The 19098-nt window shown below is 42.1% G+C and overlaps 1 protein-coding gene across 1 annotated transcript in view; it reads left to right on the plus strand.

The window, feature by feature from the left end:
- The window catches only part of SYDE2 (synapse defective Rho GTPase homolog 2), a 64436-nt gene that overhangs the window by 18923 nt on the left and 26415 nt on the right, over positions 1 to 19098 (plus strand). Inside the window, 2 exon segments of the mRNA XM_070746626.1 lie at positions 12748 to 13844; positions 17155 to 17281. Of these exon segments, the coding sequence (XP_070602727.1) occupies positions 12748 to 13844; positions 17155 to 17281 (1224 nt within the window).

Genomic DNA, 19098 nt, shown 5'->3' on the forward strand with positions numbered 1-19098 from the left:
ATTAGAAAGCATTCTGGAAGGAAGGAGCAGCTTTTTCTTATCGAAAAATTATAAACATGCTTGTCCTAGAAAAAACCAAAACACCCCTTTTTAGGCAATTGCAAGCTTCTCGAAATAAGTTTGTCTTTTCATTGCAGTTGCTATTTCCATCTTAACTATAGTACTTGATGATGAGGTTTTTGGAGACAATGTTTATAGAACTATACCTAGTTCCTTTTTCAGCTTCCTTTAGAAAATTAGAGCAGGTTCTTTTTTAAGTTAAAGGAGGGACAGAAATGAACTAGAATCTGTACTGAATTTCCTGAAGTCTAGTAGTTTATATTGCTTGTAATTTTTATCATACCGTTTCCTTTTTTTGCACAAGATTTGTGGTCCTTTTGAATTTTTAAGGCTTTAAAAGTGGGTGTAGAAATGTATCGCTTTGGCCTTCTGAAATAATGGGAAAGCATTTTTAGCCACATTACCCCACTGGAAACTTGTCAGGAGATGCTTGTTCACAGTGAGGAGTGCCAGAACTCATAACTATTACATACAGTTAGTTTAGTTTAGTTTATTAGATTTGTATGCCGCCCCTCTCTGAAGACTCAGGGCGGCTCACAGCATAGCAGTAATACAATACATTACAAATCTAATAATAAAAAATTAAATCCATTTAAAAAGACATTAATAACATAATAAAACCCCTAACTATGCAGTCACACACATTCAACCTAATCTATCATGCAGTAAGGCCAAAAATATAATAAAAAGGGGGAAAGATGGTAATTATCCCCACGCCTGGCGACAAAAGTGGGTCTTCAGCATTTTACGGAAGGCGAGGAGGGTGGGGGCTGTTCGAATCTCTGGAGGGAGTTGATTCCAGAGGGCCAGGGCCGCCACAGAGAAGGCTCTTCCCCTGGATCCCGCCAGCCGACATTGTTTACTCGACGGGACCCGGAGAAGGCCAACTCTGTGGGACCTAATCAGCCGCTGGGATTCGTGTGGCAGAAGGCGGTCCCAGAGATATTCTGGTCCGATGCCATGTAGGGCTTTATAGATCATAACCAACACTTTGAATTGTGACCAGAAACTGATCAGCAGCCAGTGCAGGCCGCGGAGTGTGGTGAAACGTGGGCAGATCTTGGAAGCCCCACGATATACGTGGATACACATGGAGATAGACCACTAGTATTCACATGTAATTTAGGTGATTGGAGGTGAAGGCTCCTGATGGAACTGACTTTGGTTATAAGAAAAGAAAAAAACATTGTTACAATTACCTCTTGAAATTAGGACTGAAGTATTTTGGATAATGGTAAAAGGCTGTGAGGTGCTTTGTGTGTAAGGCATTGCACCTGTCTGTACATCCTTAGCAGTGGGGGCTTTGCCTGGAATTAGAAGAGAATAACAAAGTTGGAAGGGGACCTTGGAGGTCATCTAGTCCAACTCCCTGCTTAGCCAGGGTACCCCACGCCACTTCAGGCACATGGTTATTCAACATCTTCTTAAAAACTTCCATTGTTAGAGCATTCACAACTTCTGGAAGCAAGCTGTTGCACTGCTTAATTATTCCAACTGTCAGGAAATTTCTCCTTAGTTGTAAATTGCTTCTCTCCTTGATTAGTTTCCACCCATTACTTCTTGTTCTACCCTCAGGTGCTTTGGAGAATAGTTTGACTCCCTCTTCTCTGTGGCAATCCTGAGATATTGAACGCTGATATCATGTCTCCCCTAGTTCTTCTTTTAATTAAACTAGACATATCCAGTTCTTGTAAATGTTCTTCATATGTTTTAGCCTCCAGTCCCCTAATCATCCTTGTTGCTCTTGTATGATTTGTCCTCTGCAAACTGCAGCAAATTCTTTAATGAGGAAAAAAGAAAGAGAGAGAGGGAAGGAAGGAAGGAAGGAGAGAGGAGAGATGGATGGATGGAAAGGAAGGAAGAAGAAGGAAGAAGAAAGAAAGGGGAAAGGAAAGGAAAGAAAAAGAAAGAGAAAAAGAAGGAAGGAGGGAGAGAGAAGGAAGGAAGGAAGAATGAAAGAAGAAAGGAAGAGAAAGAAAGAAAGAAAGATTTGAGCCCCAAATTTTTGTTGCTAAGCAAGAGCGCTGTAACTGTTAAGAGAATTTCATCACATTTTATAAGTTGGCCACGCTCACTCAGTTAACTGACCACCAAATTATGCCCACCTGAAGACACGCCTACCTGACCTCAAGCCACACTCACAAAATAAGCAACACCCACAGACCTGGTAGGGAAATTTTTCACATTTCACCTCTGATACACCAGCAAAGAAGCCATATTGCTTTAGAAATAATTCGTAAGAGATACTTCAGGTGCGTGAACAATTGCCTTGTGCACTACCGGATGTTTCAGGGGAAAATGTGGCTACTTAAAGAGTTGCAAACTGAACTGTTTGGAACAAATTCTGAAGCACTGCAGATAGACAGATAGATAAATAGACAAACAGGCATATAGAAGACATCACTTATATAGACTTCTGATTTAGGATCAGTATATTGGACAGATTGCGGTTTGCTTGGTAATAAAGTTGTGACAAAGGACTTTTCATAGTTTATTTTCCCCCAGAGAAATTTCAACAATGAAATTGTGTAGCATACATTTAATTAATAAATATTTGCTAATACAAATGTGAATTACTACAAAAAGCAGTGCTGAGAATATTTCATAAGTTTACATTGTGTGATTAATTTATCAGTGTTAATCATAAACAGTTTTAGCCTTTAGAGCAGTGTTTCCCAACCTTGTCAACTTGAAGATATCTGGACTTCAATTCCCAGAATTCCCCAGCCAGCATTTGCTGGCTGGGGAATTCTGGGAGTTGAAGTCCAAGTATCTTTAAGTTGCCAAGGTTGGGAAACACTGCTTTAGAGGCTGTGATGGGTTCAAATCCTTAAAAATAATAGGTCTTCTATTGAATAAGTGAAATCATAGTGTGTGGAGAAGGAACAGGCATACCTATTGCACAATATTTAATATATTTTGTTCAAAATTGTTTATGCTGAAAGGAGATTTTTTGACTTGATCAATGATGACCATATGGCAGCCTTTCAATAGGATTTAAAAATAATTGTAAAATGTAATACAGAGTTAGAAATACCCATTGCTGACAGCCTATAGTGACAATATCACTGGCAATTATTGGTCAGTAAATAGTTGCAGTGGATTTCAAAAAGTTGTCTCTTCCTTCTGTGTATGTAATATATGGTTGCTATAATCCCAAGAAAGGTTCCAGTGTCCTTTTGAAATTATTTATCGTTCCAACAATGAAAGAATAGGAAGACTTTATGAAGCCACCGGAAGTTTGAGATAAAATGTCAGGAATGTTAGATTGACTTTTCAGTTTTTTTATATTTTGGCTTGCTTTTCTAATCCTTTGCCAGAGGCTTCTGACAAAGAAAGATTAATGTGAATTAATTAAAACTTTGTCCTGATTACTATGGAATGCCTCAGTGCAACCCACTAGTGAGACTGTGTGGTGATTTGCAGTACAAGAGAGGCCTTTGTCCAGATTTATCAAATACCACATTTTTTATGAGCTGTTGCCAGAAAAACACAGCGGGTGTGCTAGAAATAGTCCATTCCATGTAAGGAAATAGCCTCAACAGAAGCAAAGCAGTTGAGCGAAGCAAGAACTTTCACTGAGGCTCTGGAAAACATATTTTGTGCAGTAGAACCGTCTTCATAATTTTTTAAAAAACAAAGGCCTAGTTGTTAATTTCCAGTAAGAAAGAGAATGATTTTGTTCCGGTTTAAGAAAAAAACAGAGTTCTGTAGAATGTGGATACGGTGATATTTATTTGAATCTCAGTTTCTAATTGGGTGGGCTGCAGAAAGAAAAAAATGGAATGATTTGTGTGATGCTGTAAAAAACACAATGCCCATTTGGTCACTAAGCAACGAGGTCCTACTGTCAGCAACACCCTAAAATTTAATTAATTAATTAATTAATTAATTAATTAATTAATTATTTAATACAGCTCTCCTATAAGGCCACTCCAGATCATAATATAGGTACAGTATCTAAGTAGTGATAAGGGGATTTGGTAAGTGTTTCCATAAGCATTTGCTTAGACTTTTTTTGATTATTTTTCCTTTGAATACCTAAACTACGCAGTTAAACCAGTTTGGTTGTTGGGTGGGAAAGAAAATTTGAATTAAGAATGAGATGCACATTTGCTTTACTTCTATGTGAGAACCGAGATTGTTGGGAACAATATGTTGACTCTGTAAACTGCTTAGGGAGGGCTGTAAAGCACTATGAAGTGGTATATAAGTCTAAGTGCTATTACTAAATGTGCTCTCTGTAGTATTTATGGTACAAATGAGCAGATGATGGTTCTGCTCCCTTTGATCGACTGATTAGGTTAGGATCTGGGCTTTCCAGATATTATTTCTTGTCCCTTTGAGTATAGTTTAGAATGCTAGAGGAAAAAAACCTAAAGAATAATTGCTTCTTATTGTCTACAGGAAAAAAATGGCTTTGTATTTTGTGGTATAAAGTAAAATGTGTCCATAATTTTTTCCAAAATCCCTTTATTGCTGAAACATATATATAAAAATACCAACTTGGAAAAACTGCATGGTGGAAAGTCTGCAATTTCCCCTCTCCTTATTCTGGGAGTGTGATCTAGTGCAGTGATTTTCAACCTTTTTTGAGCCGCGGCACATTTTTTACATTTACAAAATCCTGGGGCACACCACCAACCAAAATGACACAAAATGACACTCTAAGACACTCTCCTCTCTTTTTCCATCCCTGTCTTCTCCCCCACTTGTGTGTGTGTGTATACACTCTTGAACCATTTCCAAAACCAAGTGAGGGCTGGGAGTTTTTTCTCTCTTATTCTTTGGGTGCTTTTTATCATATGCTTTAAATCAAGAGTCACTTCTCTCTCTCTTTTGTTTCTCTCTCTTGCCTCTCATTCTCTGCCTCAATCAATCATTTTCTCATTTCTCTTTTTTCCTCCCCTTTTTGCTCATTTCTCTCCCTTCCTCTCCTTTTCTCTCTCTCTCTTGCTTTCTTTCTTTCTCTCTCTTGCCCTCTTTCTTTCTTTCTTTTTCAATCTCTCTCTTGCTCTCAGCAAAAAGTTGCAAAACTGGAACCTGAGCTTCCTTCCTCACGGCACACCTGACCATGTCTTGCGGCACACTAGTGTGCCACGGCACACTGGTTGAAAAACACTGATCTAGTGCAGTGTTTCCCAACCTTGGCAACTTGAAGATATCTGGACTTCAACTCCCAGAATTCCCCAGCCAGCATTCACTGGCTGGGGAATTCTGGGAGTTGAAGTCCAAATATCTTCAAGTTGCCAAGGTTGGGAAACTAGAAGATAAGTCCCCCCCACCCAATTATATTAAATTACAGTTGACAGTTTTTACTGGACATCTGTTTTTAACCCTTAGAATAGATTATGAAATTGCTGAATTTGGAACAGTAGAGTTATTGTATATCTGTAATATACAAAGTGAGCCGAGGTGGCGCAGCAGGTAGAGTGCAGTACTCAGGCCACTAAAGCTGACTGTAGATCTGCAGGTCAGTAGTTCAAATCTCATCACCGGCTCAAGGTTGACTCAGCCTTCCATCCTTCCGAGGTGGGTAAAATGAGGACCCGGATTGTGGGGGCAATATGCTGGCTCTGTTAAAAAGTTCTATTGCTAACATGTTGAAAGCCGCCCTGAGTTTAAGGAGAAGGGTGGCATTTAAGTAAGTAAGTAAGTAAGTAAGTAAGTAAGTAAGTAAGTAAGTAAGTAAGTAAGTAAGTAAGTAAGTAAGTAAATACTAAGACTTTTTAGACAGTAAACAGGGAAATGATGTGAAGATGTTTTAAGTGAGCCTTCCACCTCCGTGAGGTAAAACTCATGAACAAAAGTTCATCTTTCACTATGAAAAACTATGGTGTGTACATTGATATGATTGTATGCTGTATTCCAGTTTTGCATTTTATTTAGTTCCTCTTATTAAACTGTTATTTTTTTTACAAAATACTTTGAATATGCAAATAACTAATTATGAATCCAATATTGATTAACTTATTTCATTGATTGTTTATGAAATTCAGTTCTCCGTACTGAAGGAGCGGGTCCAGCAGTCACATGGGGTTGCTCATGTCCAATCCGGTGGAACTGAGCCTAGTGTTAAAAAAGCTTGCCGGATCCGCCCCTTCCCCAGAATTCGCTCAGTTCGCATATCCTGCGGTTGTATTGTGATAGCTCGTTCAACATTCTAACACCTTCCCTTCGATCTTTTCCTTCAAAAGTAGTAAGAATTGTTTATCCTTATTTATTTACTTGCACTATTAGCGCCAGCCGTTTGCGGCTCGGCTTTTTTTCCTTGGGAGAAGTTGCGGTTTCGTTTTCCCCCGGCTGTTTTGCCGTTTACGATCCCCGCTGCCGCTTGTGGATTCCTTTAATCCCTTGGCCTGGAGGTCTTGGTGCAAGTATTGATTCATTGATAAAATAAAATTATTATTGTATTATTGTAAAAGGGCTTAAGAAAACCTCCTGCGGAGTGAGACGCTTGTTTCTAGTCTCCTGGACTTAGTCGATCGCTTCCCCTTTAAGAATTTTATTACGGAGCGATTTTTCGGCGCGAAGGCCTTCGCGCCCTTTTTAAAGTTAGGCCTCTCGTGTTGGCCTCCTGCCAGCCGCGTAGGCCTCAGTCCACCGCGTGGATCCCGGAGTGGGCTTTGGGACGCTCAGGCTTAATTCTCCACCGGCTAAGCCTCCAACCAGAGTGCCTTGGTTTACTTTAATTAAAGTTTAGGGAGGCTGGCCACGCTGGATCTGGGGACACGAACTCTGGGTTTGCCCAGATTGCCCTCAAGTCTCAGCAGCTCCGAGGCCTCGGAGCAGGATCCTTCCTCTTGGGAAAGCTTGTAATTCTTCTCCCTAATTATTCAGTTTTTTGGCTCAGCCTGGTCTTCTGTTAATTGTCAGACTATGGCTACTTTTCCCAAGAGAGGCACAACTAAAGGTCCCAGAGAGGCCAGGCCTACAGGCGATGAGATTACCAGTATCCCCCAGGCCTCGACCTCCTCTTCCTCAGGGGCCCGCCCCTCGACCAAGGTCACCAGGGCTGAGAAGAGAAGGGACCTAGCCCTACAAAGAATCCATGACAAATCAGCAAAGCGTTTGAAAGTACAGGCCCAAGTACTCAGTAGTCAAGACCCCCCAGAGGCTTCTAGTCTGCCTCCTTCTGGGGTCCCTGTGTTATCTCTGGATGAGCCTAACCTAGACAGACCCCAACCTAACCTATGGGGAATAGGGCCAGAGGAACCAGATATTATTGAAGATTCCCCCCAGCCAGGATCCTCCCAGGCCTTCAGGGATTCTTCTGCCATTCCTGCTGATATTTCTAGTTTACCTCCTGAATTCCAATCTATTTTTTCTGTGTTGTCCAAGGCCATTGATGCTAAACTCTCTACCATCAATGAGCTTCCCTTACCTCCTCCTCCTCCTCGTCCCTCCCGCCCCTTGGGTTCTTCCCCAGCGGTTAGAGTTCCTATTCAGGATGATTCAGATTCCTCTCAGGACGAATATGAGGATATGGAGGAGGATGAGGATCCTTTTCAAGGTCTCTCAGATGATGAGGAATCCCAAATAAAGGTTCCTTCTCCAATTACTATTTTTCCTTCTCAATTGTTCAAATCTCTCCTCCTCAAAGCTAGAATTTCTACGGGATTGGCGGCCCAGGAGAAACAGGCCTCCACATCCACTGACCCCCCGGAGGAGAATTTACCTTACTTCACAGAGGAACAGGAGGATAACGAGGTAATTCCTATGCCTAAATTGTTTAAAGATGCCTTACTTAAACAGTGGGATTTCCCAGCCTCTGGGCTTAATCCCTCAACCAAGGACAGAAAATTGTACAAACTTTCCTCTTCCTATGAGGAGCTCCTATCCTTTCCTAAACCGGATGAACCTGTCAAGATCCTTCACTCAGCGGCTGCTGTGCCAGGCGAAGCAGAGGAAGTCCTCCGCCCAGAGGACAAGCGGATTGAACAAATGCTCAAAAGAGGATTCACCGCAGATTCCTGGGCCATTAAAAGTTCTGCAGCGGCTTCCTTTTTCTCCAGAGCCATGCTTCTGTGGCTTCGCCAACTTCAACAGCATATTCCTCCCGATGACTTGAGAGGTCAACAAGACTTCAACAAGGTCTTTGCAGCTGCCCAGTACGTGGCTGATGCCACTTTACAATCTACTAGATTTTCAGCTAAGTCTATTGCAGCCTCTACAACGGCCCGAAGACTCCTATGGATTCGCCCTTGGCAAGCGGGAGTTCGCCAGAAGTGGCAGTTATCCCTGGGTCCACTAAAGCGCGACCTTCTTTTCGGTGATCTTCTGGATCCACTCCTCACGGAAACCACGGACAAGAAGAAAGTTTTGGGTCCAACCACCAAAAAGGCTACCAAAACGCAGTCCTTTCGTCGCCCAGGGCGGCAGCAAGATCAAGCGGCTTCCTATCAGAGATCTCCAGGTCAGTATTCCCCTCGCTTTCGTTCCCAAGGTAGGAACTCCAGGGGCAGAGGTTTTCGCTTCCAAAGGGGAGCGTCCTCTAACAGGGCTTCAAAGAAACCTAGATGGTAATTTTCCCTCAATTCCCATAGGTGGTCGCCTGGCCCATTTCGCCTCTAATTGGCGTCTCACCTCCAAGGACCCCTGGGTCATTGACACTGTTCAAACAGGTCTTCTTTTAGAATTTATTTCTCCCCCCCCGAAACGTTTTATTTCCTGCCCTTCTCCCAGGTCCTCCTCAGATTGTAACCGTATGGAGGAGGCCATTTCCCACTTATTGTCCATCAGAGCCATTCAACCGGTTCCCTCCGGTCAGAGGGGCCTAGGTTTTTATTCCATCCTATTTATGGTTCCAAAATCCTCCGGAGGTTGGAGAGCTATTTTGGATTTAAAGAAGCTGAACCTATTCATCAAATATAGGAAGTTTAAGATGCACTCCTTATCATCTATTTTGGCCGCCATCCACACGGGAGATTTCATGGTCTCCTTAGACCTCACTGAGGCCTACCTCCACATTCCTATAGCCAAATGCCACAGAAAATTTTTACGTTTCTCCTTTCAAGGCAGGCATTTCCAGTATAGGGCGATGCCATTTGGCCTCTCCTCGGCCCCTCGGGTCTTTACAAAGCTCTTGGGGTCTCTGGCGGCCTATATCCGGGCGTCTCCCATTCACATTTTATGTTATCTTGATGATATTTTGATTCATGGGAACTCCCTAGAGAAGGTAAAAACAGACCTTTCTACCACCATGTCAGTCCTTCAGGACCATGGATTTTCCATCAACTTTGATAAAAGTCACCTCCAACCTTCCACATCCATCTTACACCTGGGAGCCATTATAAATTCAGAATCCTCCCAGGTTTTTCTCTCTCCCGAGAGAAAATTCAGTATAGGGGAGTTAATCTCTTCCATTTTATCTAAACCTTCAGTATCCATAGTATCCCTGTCTTCCCTTTTGGGGAAGATGGTGTCATGCATAGGCATCATTCCCTGGGCTCGCCTTCATGCTAGGGAACTTCAGTGGCTCCTATTACCCTTTCAGAGATCGGGGCACAGCAACTCAAATCGTCGCATTGTCATCCCACCAATGGTTCGCAGATCCTTCAAGTGGTGGAAATCTCCGGCCATGGACAAAGGATTCCCGTTCAGGTGCCCGGATCAATTTGTCATCACCACAGATGCCAGTCTATCGGGATGGGGCGCCCACGCCCAAGGGATGATAGCCCAAGGCACGTGGTCCCCGGAGGAGGCTTCCAAGCCAATCAATTGGCTAGAGTTAAGAGCCGTTTCCCTGGCTCTGAAGCAGTTTTCTCCTCGCATTCCCAACCGGCACGTGCTCATTCTCACCGACAACATTGCCACAAAAAGCCATATCTGCAGACAGGGGGGCACGAGATCCAAGGCTCTCATGAGGGAGGCCCTCAAGTTAGGCCTTTGGGCGGAAAAACATCTTCGGTCGCTCCTGGCCGACCACATCTCGGGGAGCCTCAACGTCCAGGCGGATTGGCTATCCCGAGCAACGATAGACCCAGGAGAGTGGAACCTCCATCAAGACCTGTTCCATCAAATCAGTCTCAGATTCGGCCTACCAATCCTGGATCTCTTCGCGACCAATGCGAACGCCCAACTCCCTCGCTTCTTTTCCAGATTTCCATCCCCGGGAGCGGAAGCAATCAATGCTCTCCGGAGCCCATGGCCTCCAGGCCTACTCTACGCATTCCCTCCAATTCCAATTCTCCCGGACGTGATTCACAAGGTCCTCACCGAGAGGGCCCGGGTAATCTTAATCGCCCCTCATTGGCCCCGCCGGCCCTGGTTCGCGGATCTCCAACAGTTGTCCGTCCAGGACCCTTGGCGACTCCCCGTTTCGGGGGATATGCTGCGGCAGGGGGCCTCATTCCATCCAGACCCGGAGTGGTTCCACCTCACCGCCTGGCTGTTATCAGGAGAGACTTAGAACTGCGTGGTCACGACCCCGATACAGTGGAGGTCATTTTAAAGGCCAGAAGGGGTTCGACCAATCGAATCTACGACCACACGTGGTCCAAGTTTCACCAGTGGTGTCTACAGGAAGGCCTCTCTCCCCTGTGCATTCCCATACACAGAATCATTTCCTTCCTTATGCAAGGTTTCCATAAAGGACTTTCTATCAGCACTCTCCGGCGTCATCTGGCAGCCATTTCATCTGTCCTAGGGGGCCCCGCAGACAGCCTCTCCGATCCTTTCCAGAGGTTCAGGAATTCCTCAAGGGCATAGCCAACCTCAGACCTTCCAAGGTCCACAGGTATCCATCCTGGGATTTGCCACGGGTTCTCCATTCCCTCACGCAGGCACCATACGAACCCCTAAAATCGGCGTCCCTCAGGTACCTATCCTTTAAAGTAGCATTCCTGGTGGCTATTACCTCCACCCGACGCATTTCGGAGCTGGCTGCCCTCTCAATCAGGCAGGACCTTTGTCAATTTCATCAGGACAAGGTAGTCTTGCGACTGGACCCCACCTTCTTACCCAAGGTCAGTTCCATGTTCCACAGGACTCAGGATATTGTCCTACCTTCCTTCTGCCTCCAACGAGACCATCCCTTGGCAATTAGATGGCACACCCTGGATCTCATTAGAGCGCTGAGAATCTATATCCAACGCACAGGACCCTTTCGGAGGTCAGAAGCACTTTTTATAGCCTATCACCCCAGAGTCATGGGTGCCAAAGTGTCTTCAACAGTTATAGGCCGTTGGATCAGAGGGACTATATCTAAGGCCTATGAGTCGGCCTCCCTCTCAGTTCCAAGGAACATCACAGCGCATTCCACCAGGAGCGCAGCCACCTCGGCCGCTTGGGCGACTCAAGCCCCGTTGGAGGAGGTCTGCAAAGCAGCCACTTGGGCCTCGCCAAATTCCTTCATCAGGCACTACAAGATTGATTCTTATGCTTCAGCGGACGCTGCCTTCGGCAGAAGGGTACTCCAATCCGTTATCTCACACGATAGCAATTTAATCCCACCCTAGGGACCATCTATTGGGTATGTCCCATGTGACTGCTGGACCCGCTCCTTCAGTACGGAGAATAGGCGTTGATTGCTTACCTGAACGCCTCTTCTCGTACGGTGAGCGGGTACAGCAGTCACTTCCCGCCCTTGTATGTGTCTTCTTTACCTTCCTTTAACCTTTCTTCCTCTAACAACAAGAGTTGAACACTACAGAGCTTCACTGCTGAGCCTAGTCTATGGATTCGCGAATTCTGGGGAAGGGGCGGATCCGGCAAGCTTTTTTAACACTAGGCTCAGTTCCACCGGATTGGACATGAGCAACCCCATGTGACTGCTGTACCCGCTCACCGTACGAGAAGAGGCGTTCAGGTAAGCAATCAACGCCTATTTTATTTGATAAAATGTAACAAACGTATAAGAAAGGATGAATTAGTGGATTCATGTTGAAGATTTGTGGAGAATTTATTCCAAATATTTCATAAATTCACTCTGCCATAATGAGAAGAGGCATACATGTGTGTTTGTGAAGAAAAGAAAAACTAGAAAAAAGTAAAGGTGAAAATATACCACCTTTGAAATGTACAGGAGCCCTAAAGCAAAGTACTGTAGTTCCAGTTCTTTTTCCAATCTTTCCCAGAATTTAAGAGTGTAGGCAAAACATATTGTAGAATTTTATTTCCAGAAGAGATGCTGAAATAAAACAGTTCCATTCAGCTTCTCCTTTGAAAGATATCAATTTAACATATGAAAGACAACCAAACAAGCAGAATGGTCCATCAGCAGAGGGATGGGTCAGTGATTCCTAGTTAGCATCTCCCTCCTTTGTCTCTTTTAAGGAAAGGGGGACACATGATCTTGGTTATTCTGGCACACAGGAAGGGGTATTTATGGGAATAATGTAGATCGGAGTCCCCAACACCCAAGCCTACTACAGGGACACCAGCTCTTCAGAACCGAACCACAGAGGAGGTGGGTAAGCATGCGTAGCCCTACTTATACAAGTGGTGGGCAAGCATTTGTGCATTCCTGTTACTTGTGCAATGGAGTTGCATGCGCAATGCCTGTCACACTTGTAGAATCTACCCTCTCTCCCCATTCCCCAGTCCGCAAAGTCAGAAAGATTGGGGAACTCTAATGTAGATTGTACTCAGCGTCTTTCTAAATAGACATTTTTCAGATCACGATAAAGAAGTATTTCTATTTCCAAGTATTTTTTTTAATCTTCATTTTCTTTTCTTTTTTCAAAGGTCATGGAATCATGTCTGCAAACAAGGCAGAGACAGGAACAGCAGAGTATTCTCCTCCAAGCCCAAACCCATTGAAAAAAAGTGGCTCGATAAACTGGCCTTTCCCTGATAAAATAAAATCCCCAAGAACAGTCAGGAAACTTTCCATGAAGATGAAAAAATTGCCTGAACTCAGCAGGAAGCTCAGTGTCAAAGGAAATTCAAGCCATAATAGCTCAGACAATTCTTTGTTGCTTAAAAATAATTGCCAGGAGGTAAGCCATGCACCGTTAGCTTCTTCTGGAAATGTAACAGCAGCTGCTAGCAGGAATGTTATAAGCCGGTATCATCTTGATAGCAGTGTATCCTCCCAACACAGTTATAAAAAGAAAAACAGGGGGACTTCCAAATCCTCCAGCAAAGGGGGCTACCTCAGCGATGGAGACTCTCCTGAGCTTATAGCAAAATCAGGGAAATACTCAGCTGAAAGCAGGTTCGGGAAAGGAAAGGAAGTACTTGCAGGTAACATGGGTACTAAATCAGAAATAGACATTGATGCCTTTCGACACTACACTTTTGCTGACCAACCCAAATGTTCCCAGTACATATCTGGACTCATGAGCATTCACTTCTATGGTGCAGAGGATCTGAAACCACCGCGGATGGACTCAAAAGATGTCTTCTGTGCAATTCAGGTAGATTCAGTAAATAAAGCAAGGACTGCTTTGCTGACTTGCAGAACAACGTTTTTGGACATGGATCACACTTTCAACATAGAGATAGAAAATGCTCAGCATCTAAAATTAGTGGTTTTCAGCTGGGAACCCATGCCAAGGAAAAACCGGGTCTGCTGCCATGGTACAATAGTTCTTCCTGCTCTTTTTCGTGTGACAAAGACTCATCAGTTGGCAGTCAAACTGGAGCCTAGAGGTCTTATCTATGTCAAGCTAACTCTTCTGGAACAGTGGGAGAATTCTCTTTGTGGAAGAGATGGAGAACGAGAACCTATACTCTTTGGAGTTGATGCTCGGAAAGTTGTTGAGAAGGAAAATGAAGGTTTGATGGTTCCACTCTTGATTAAAAAGTGCATTACGGAGATTGAAAAAAGAGGTTGCCAGGTAAAGAAGTAAAATTTTGCATTGTGATTTTATATATATATAATATATATAAGTGGACAGTTTGATTTCACATAAGTTTGATTCACTTGAAGTTATATACTGTTTTTTAAGTATTCCCTTTATTTTTTTTGAGCAGTGTATGTATGTGTATATATATATACACATACATACACTGCTAAAAAAAAAGGGAATACTTAAAAAACAGAATATAACTTCAAGTGAATCAAACTTATGTGAAATCAAACTGTCCACTAAGAAAGCAATACTGATTGACAGTCAATTTCACATGCTGTTGTGCAAATGAAATATTCAATGAGAATATTTCATTCATTCAGATCTAGGATGTGTTATTTGAGTGCTCCCTTTACTTTTTTGAGCAGTATATATATGTGTGTCTCTCTTTCTCCCTCCCTCCCTCCCTTCCTCCCTTCCTCCCTCCCTCCCTCCCTGTGTGTGTGTGTGTATCGTTATTTGCGGTAAATCCAAAGAATACAACATCCTGTAGTCCCTCATCATCTTCATTTGGATAGCTGGCCATCATTATGGTCTTCTTAACGTTAGGGTACAAGATGAGATGAATTTAAAAAATCATCTTTTATGCAGTCTATAATCCTTTTGTATTTGCCAAATTTTAGGTGACTAGCCTTTAGGATTTCCAAACCTCTAGTCTAATGATGGCATTTGTATTTATAAGGGCAGAAAAATCTCAAACAGAATGTGAAATTCAAAAATTGTAATTAAATAAAACTGAGGGTAGAGGGATTTGAGGTTTTTTGGTAAAGTATATGTTGTTTTTGTGGGAATTGTAGGCATTGCCCTACAGATGTTATATTGCCCTAGAGATGTATCACAGCAGACTGTTTCATCATTCAGTCATAATAAGATTACCGGTATTTAGTTTAACTTCAGGCAATGTTCATTTGATTTCCCCCCCATCTCAAAATCTCAGAAATCATGAAGCCCATTAGAATGATTTCTTCCTGCCTTCCTGAAATTCATGGGAAGCCAGTTGATTTTAAAAAGATGTCTAACGTGGCTGTAAAAATGCTTGGCATGAGTAGTAGGAAATTTATTTTTTAGTATAACAGGTAGCCTATCAACCAGCAAGCCTTTAGAATCACTGTGTGGATTAACACAGGATTAAGAAGATGCTCCAGGACAGCCTTAGATGTAAAGATATATCTGAATATATGGGGTTAAAATATAAGTGGGTAACAGAGTCTAGGAACACCCACAAATCTCACCCCCGTATTCAGCCAATGAGTATCACTGGAAATCTTTATGCATTGTGTGCAAGATTTCCTATTATGGGAAAGCTAAATGCCTCGTGTTTAAGCCTTTTAGATCTCAGGTTTTAAATGCAGCCGAATTTTAAATGTGTTTTACCTTGTCCCTTTGCCCATAGGAATTTAGTGCTTTTAAAGAACTTCAATCTAGAAACTTCCAAAAGGGGATTAAAAAAATAAACGACTAGCAAATATATTGTGGTTGAAGCTTTTGTGGACCGCGCTGTGGAGAAAAATGTAATAAATCAGTTAGTATATAAAGTGCCATAATACTCTTTGGTATTCAATGTTGATGACTAAAGCTTTTTTATACTGTTTTAGTTTATATTATAAAAGAATTGTTTACCCAACTTCTCCATTTGTTAGAGAAAATGTAATCCTGAATTTCAAGTAGCATGTAAACATTTAGTTCTGGTTTAGACTATAGCACTGTAACAGGATGTATTTATATGAGAAATATTTGGATTTTAAAAAATAATGGCAGATATATTCAGTGTTTTACTCCCTTACATTGCATTGTGCAGTAACAATACTTCATCCTGCAACTGAAATAACATTCATTTGTAACATTCATCTAAAAGAGTGAGTGCTACACATAGTTTGTACATGAGGTGCTGTTGTTATTAAATTTCTATTCCAGTGTCCATTAAAGAAGTTAAATTTCTATTCCAGCGTCCATTAAAAATGCTAAGATAATACAACTTTCTTGCTGTAACTTATTTTCCCTTTTTTGTTAGCTGTAATGGAATTTCCTTTTGAAAAAAACTCTTAAGAGATTATTTCTACTTTTTGCTAGGAAGGAAGTGATTTTTCATGGTATGATTTATGTGTGTGTTTGTGTGTGTGTGTGTGTGTGTGTGTGTGTGTGTGTGTACTGAAACTATGTTGGTCCATTCCTTAAAGCCTATATACTTAATAAGAAGAATTCCTAATCAGAAAAGTCTTTTAAATAAGTTTCACTGCTAGCAAATTGCCTGCACATGATTTCTTGAGACTCATGTGATATTTAGCTGTACCATGCAGAAGAAAAATATTTGCTTCTATAAAAACAGACAAAACATCTTTGTCAGTCCAAATTGCAATAAAAATGCATCACCATAATTTAATTAATATAAACAATTTATTATTTAAAAGACAATGGTACAGTGTTCCCTTTTCAATATTCTCCTCGTAAGAATATCTATATCAGGTGTGCTGCACTTAGGGAATAAAAACTGGGTTTACAGTTTTTGGTAAATATATGATATTTTGGAAATATCTGGGTCTCACAATCATATTTACAGCTCACACTCAGTGCAGATAACATTTGAAATAGGAAAGAGTCCATCTTCCCTGTATTTCAAAGTAAGTGTCTATGGAGATTCTCAATCATCAAGGTTTTCAAAAGACAACTGGGCCTTCTTGGGTTTTTTCCCTTGAAAATGTTTTGCTTCTCAACCACAAAGTTCTGAAGAACTGAACTGAGACCTGAAGAAACTTCTTGGATAAGCAGCAAAATATTTTCAAGGAAAAAAACCAACAAAGTCCAGTTACCATTTGAAAAGCACCTTTGATTCAAAATGAGTGTTTATCCCTAAGAAAGCTCCTCTATGATATTTTTCCTTGACTTATTGGGGAAGGATTCTAATAGAATAGGCAGGTAGGTTCTACTAGGTTAGACAATGCTGAATGTAAGATGGACCTAATCTATCAGTTTGATGACTAGGACTGAATGTAAGGTCCCTGTGAAAGCTTACAAGCTGTAATCTTATGTGGCTGAATATGGATGGACTTTGGCCTCCTGTTCTATTACCTTAACTCTATTCATTGCAATTAAAGTTGATATACTTAATGCAACTTGGATAATTTTGCTTTTTTCTGATAAAGATTTTATTTCATGCAGGGTTTCCTCCTAGTCCTTTTAGAGTCCTTTTATATTGACTACAGTATATTTAAATTTGTATTTCTGTTGACTATTTGATTTATATTTAAGTAATTATTAAACTAAATGAGGCTGTTCTGTAAGGTTTATATTTTATTTCTAGGTTGTAGGGCTCTACCGTTTATGTGGGTCAGCAGCTGTGAAGAAAGAGCTCCGAGAGGCATTTGAGAAGGATAGCAAAGCAGTTACTCTGTGTGAAACTCAGTACCCAGATATAAATGTGATAACAGGTAACAAACTTTCTTTTTATAGAAGGATAAATAAATCCTCAGAATGTTATTGGGGCTTTATTGTGCATTGTATTATATAAGTAAATATTTTTAAAGGTTTCTAACAAATAAGATCCTAAAATTGAGCCTTTTGAATTAACATCTGGCCACTGTGGAAGCCTTGTCACTAAACACAAGGTGAGGATATTTTTAACTTTATAAGAACAATATTGTCAGTTTTGATATAGATTCACTTTTAGAATAGAATAACAGAGTTATAAGAGACCTTGGAGATCATCTAGTACAACCTCCTGCTTAGGCAGGAAACCCTATACCACCTCAGACAACTGGTTATCCAACATCTCCTTAAAAACTTCCAGTGTTGGAGCATTCACAACTTCTGGAGGCAAGCTGTTCCACTGATACAAGTTTCAAGTTTTATTGGATTTATATGCCGCCCCTCTCCGAAAACTCGGGGCGGCTAACAGCAATCATAGACAATATACAATAATAATCCAATACTAAAAGCAAATTAAAACCCCTTAATATAGAAAACCAAACACACATACAAACATACCATGCATACCATTGTAACGGCCTAGGGGGAGAAGAAATCTTAATTCCCCCATGCCTGGCGGCAGAGGGGGGGTTTAAGTAGTTTACGAAAGGCAAGGAGGGTGGGGGCAATTCTAATCTCTGGGGGGAGTTGGTTCCAGAGGGCCGGGGCTGCCACAGAGAAGGCTCTTCTCCTGGGTTCCGCCAAGCGACATTGTTTAGTTGACGGGACCCGGAGAAGGCCCACTCTGTGGGACCTAACTGGTCGCTGGGATTTGTGCCGCAGAAGGCGGTCCCTGAGGTAATCTGGTCCAGTGCCATGAAGGGATTTATAGGTCATAACCAACACTTTGAATTGTGACCGGAAACTGATCGGCAACCAATGCAGACTGTGGAGTGTTGGTGTGACATGGGCATATTTAGAGGAGCCCATGATTGCTCTCGCAGCTGCATTCTGCACGATCTGAAGTTTCCGAACACTTTTCAAGGGTAGCCCCATGTAGAGAGCGTTACAGTAGTCGAGCCTCGAGGTGATGAGGGCATGAGTAACTGTGAGCAGTGACTCCCGGTCCAAATAGGGCCGCAACTGATGCACCAGGCGAACCTGGGCGAACGTCCCCCTCGCCACAGCTGAAAGATGTTTCTCTAATGTGAGCTGTGGATCGAGGAGGACGCCCAAGTTGCGAACCCTCTCTGAGGTGGTCAGTGATTCTCCCCCCAGGGTAATGGACGGACAGATGGAATTGTCCTTGGGAGGCAAGACCCACAGCCACTCCGTCTTGTCTGGGTTGAGGTTGAGTTTGTTGACACCCATCCAGGCCCCAACAGCCTCCAGGCACCGGCACATCACTTCCACTGCTTCGCTGACTGGTTCTGATTAATTGTTCTGTCAGGAAATTTCTCCTTAGTTCTAAGTTGCTTCTCTCCTTGATTAGTTTTCAGCTGTTGCTTCTTGTCCTATCCTCAGGGGCTTTGGAGAACAGCTTTACTCCTTTCTCTTTGTGGCAGTAGCCCCTGAGATACTGGAACACTACTATCATGTCTCCCCTAGTTCTTCTTTTCATTAAACTTGACATACCCATTTTCTGCAACCGTTCTTCATATGTTTTAGCCTCCAGTCCCCTAATTATCTTTGTTGGTCTTCTCTGTACTGTTTCTATTTTGTTGTGAGTTTCTATTTTGCTCCGAGTCTTCGGAGAGGGGAGGCATACAAGTCTAATAAATTATTCATCTTGTTATTATTAATAATAATAATAATAATAATAATAATAATAATAATAATA

This window comes from Erythrolamprus reginae, chromosome 3 (genome assembly GCF_031021105.1).
Source record: "Erythrolamprus reginae isolate rEryReg1 chromosome 3, rEryReg1.hap1, whole genome shotgun sequence".
NCBI classification, from domain to species: domain Eukaryota; kingdom Metazoa; phylum Chordata; class Lepidosauria; order Squamata; family Dipsadidae; genus Erythrolamprus; species Erythrolamprus reginae.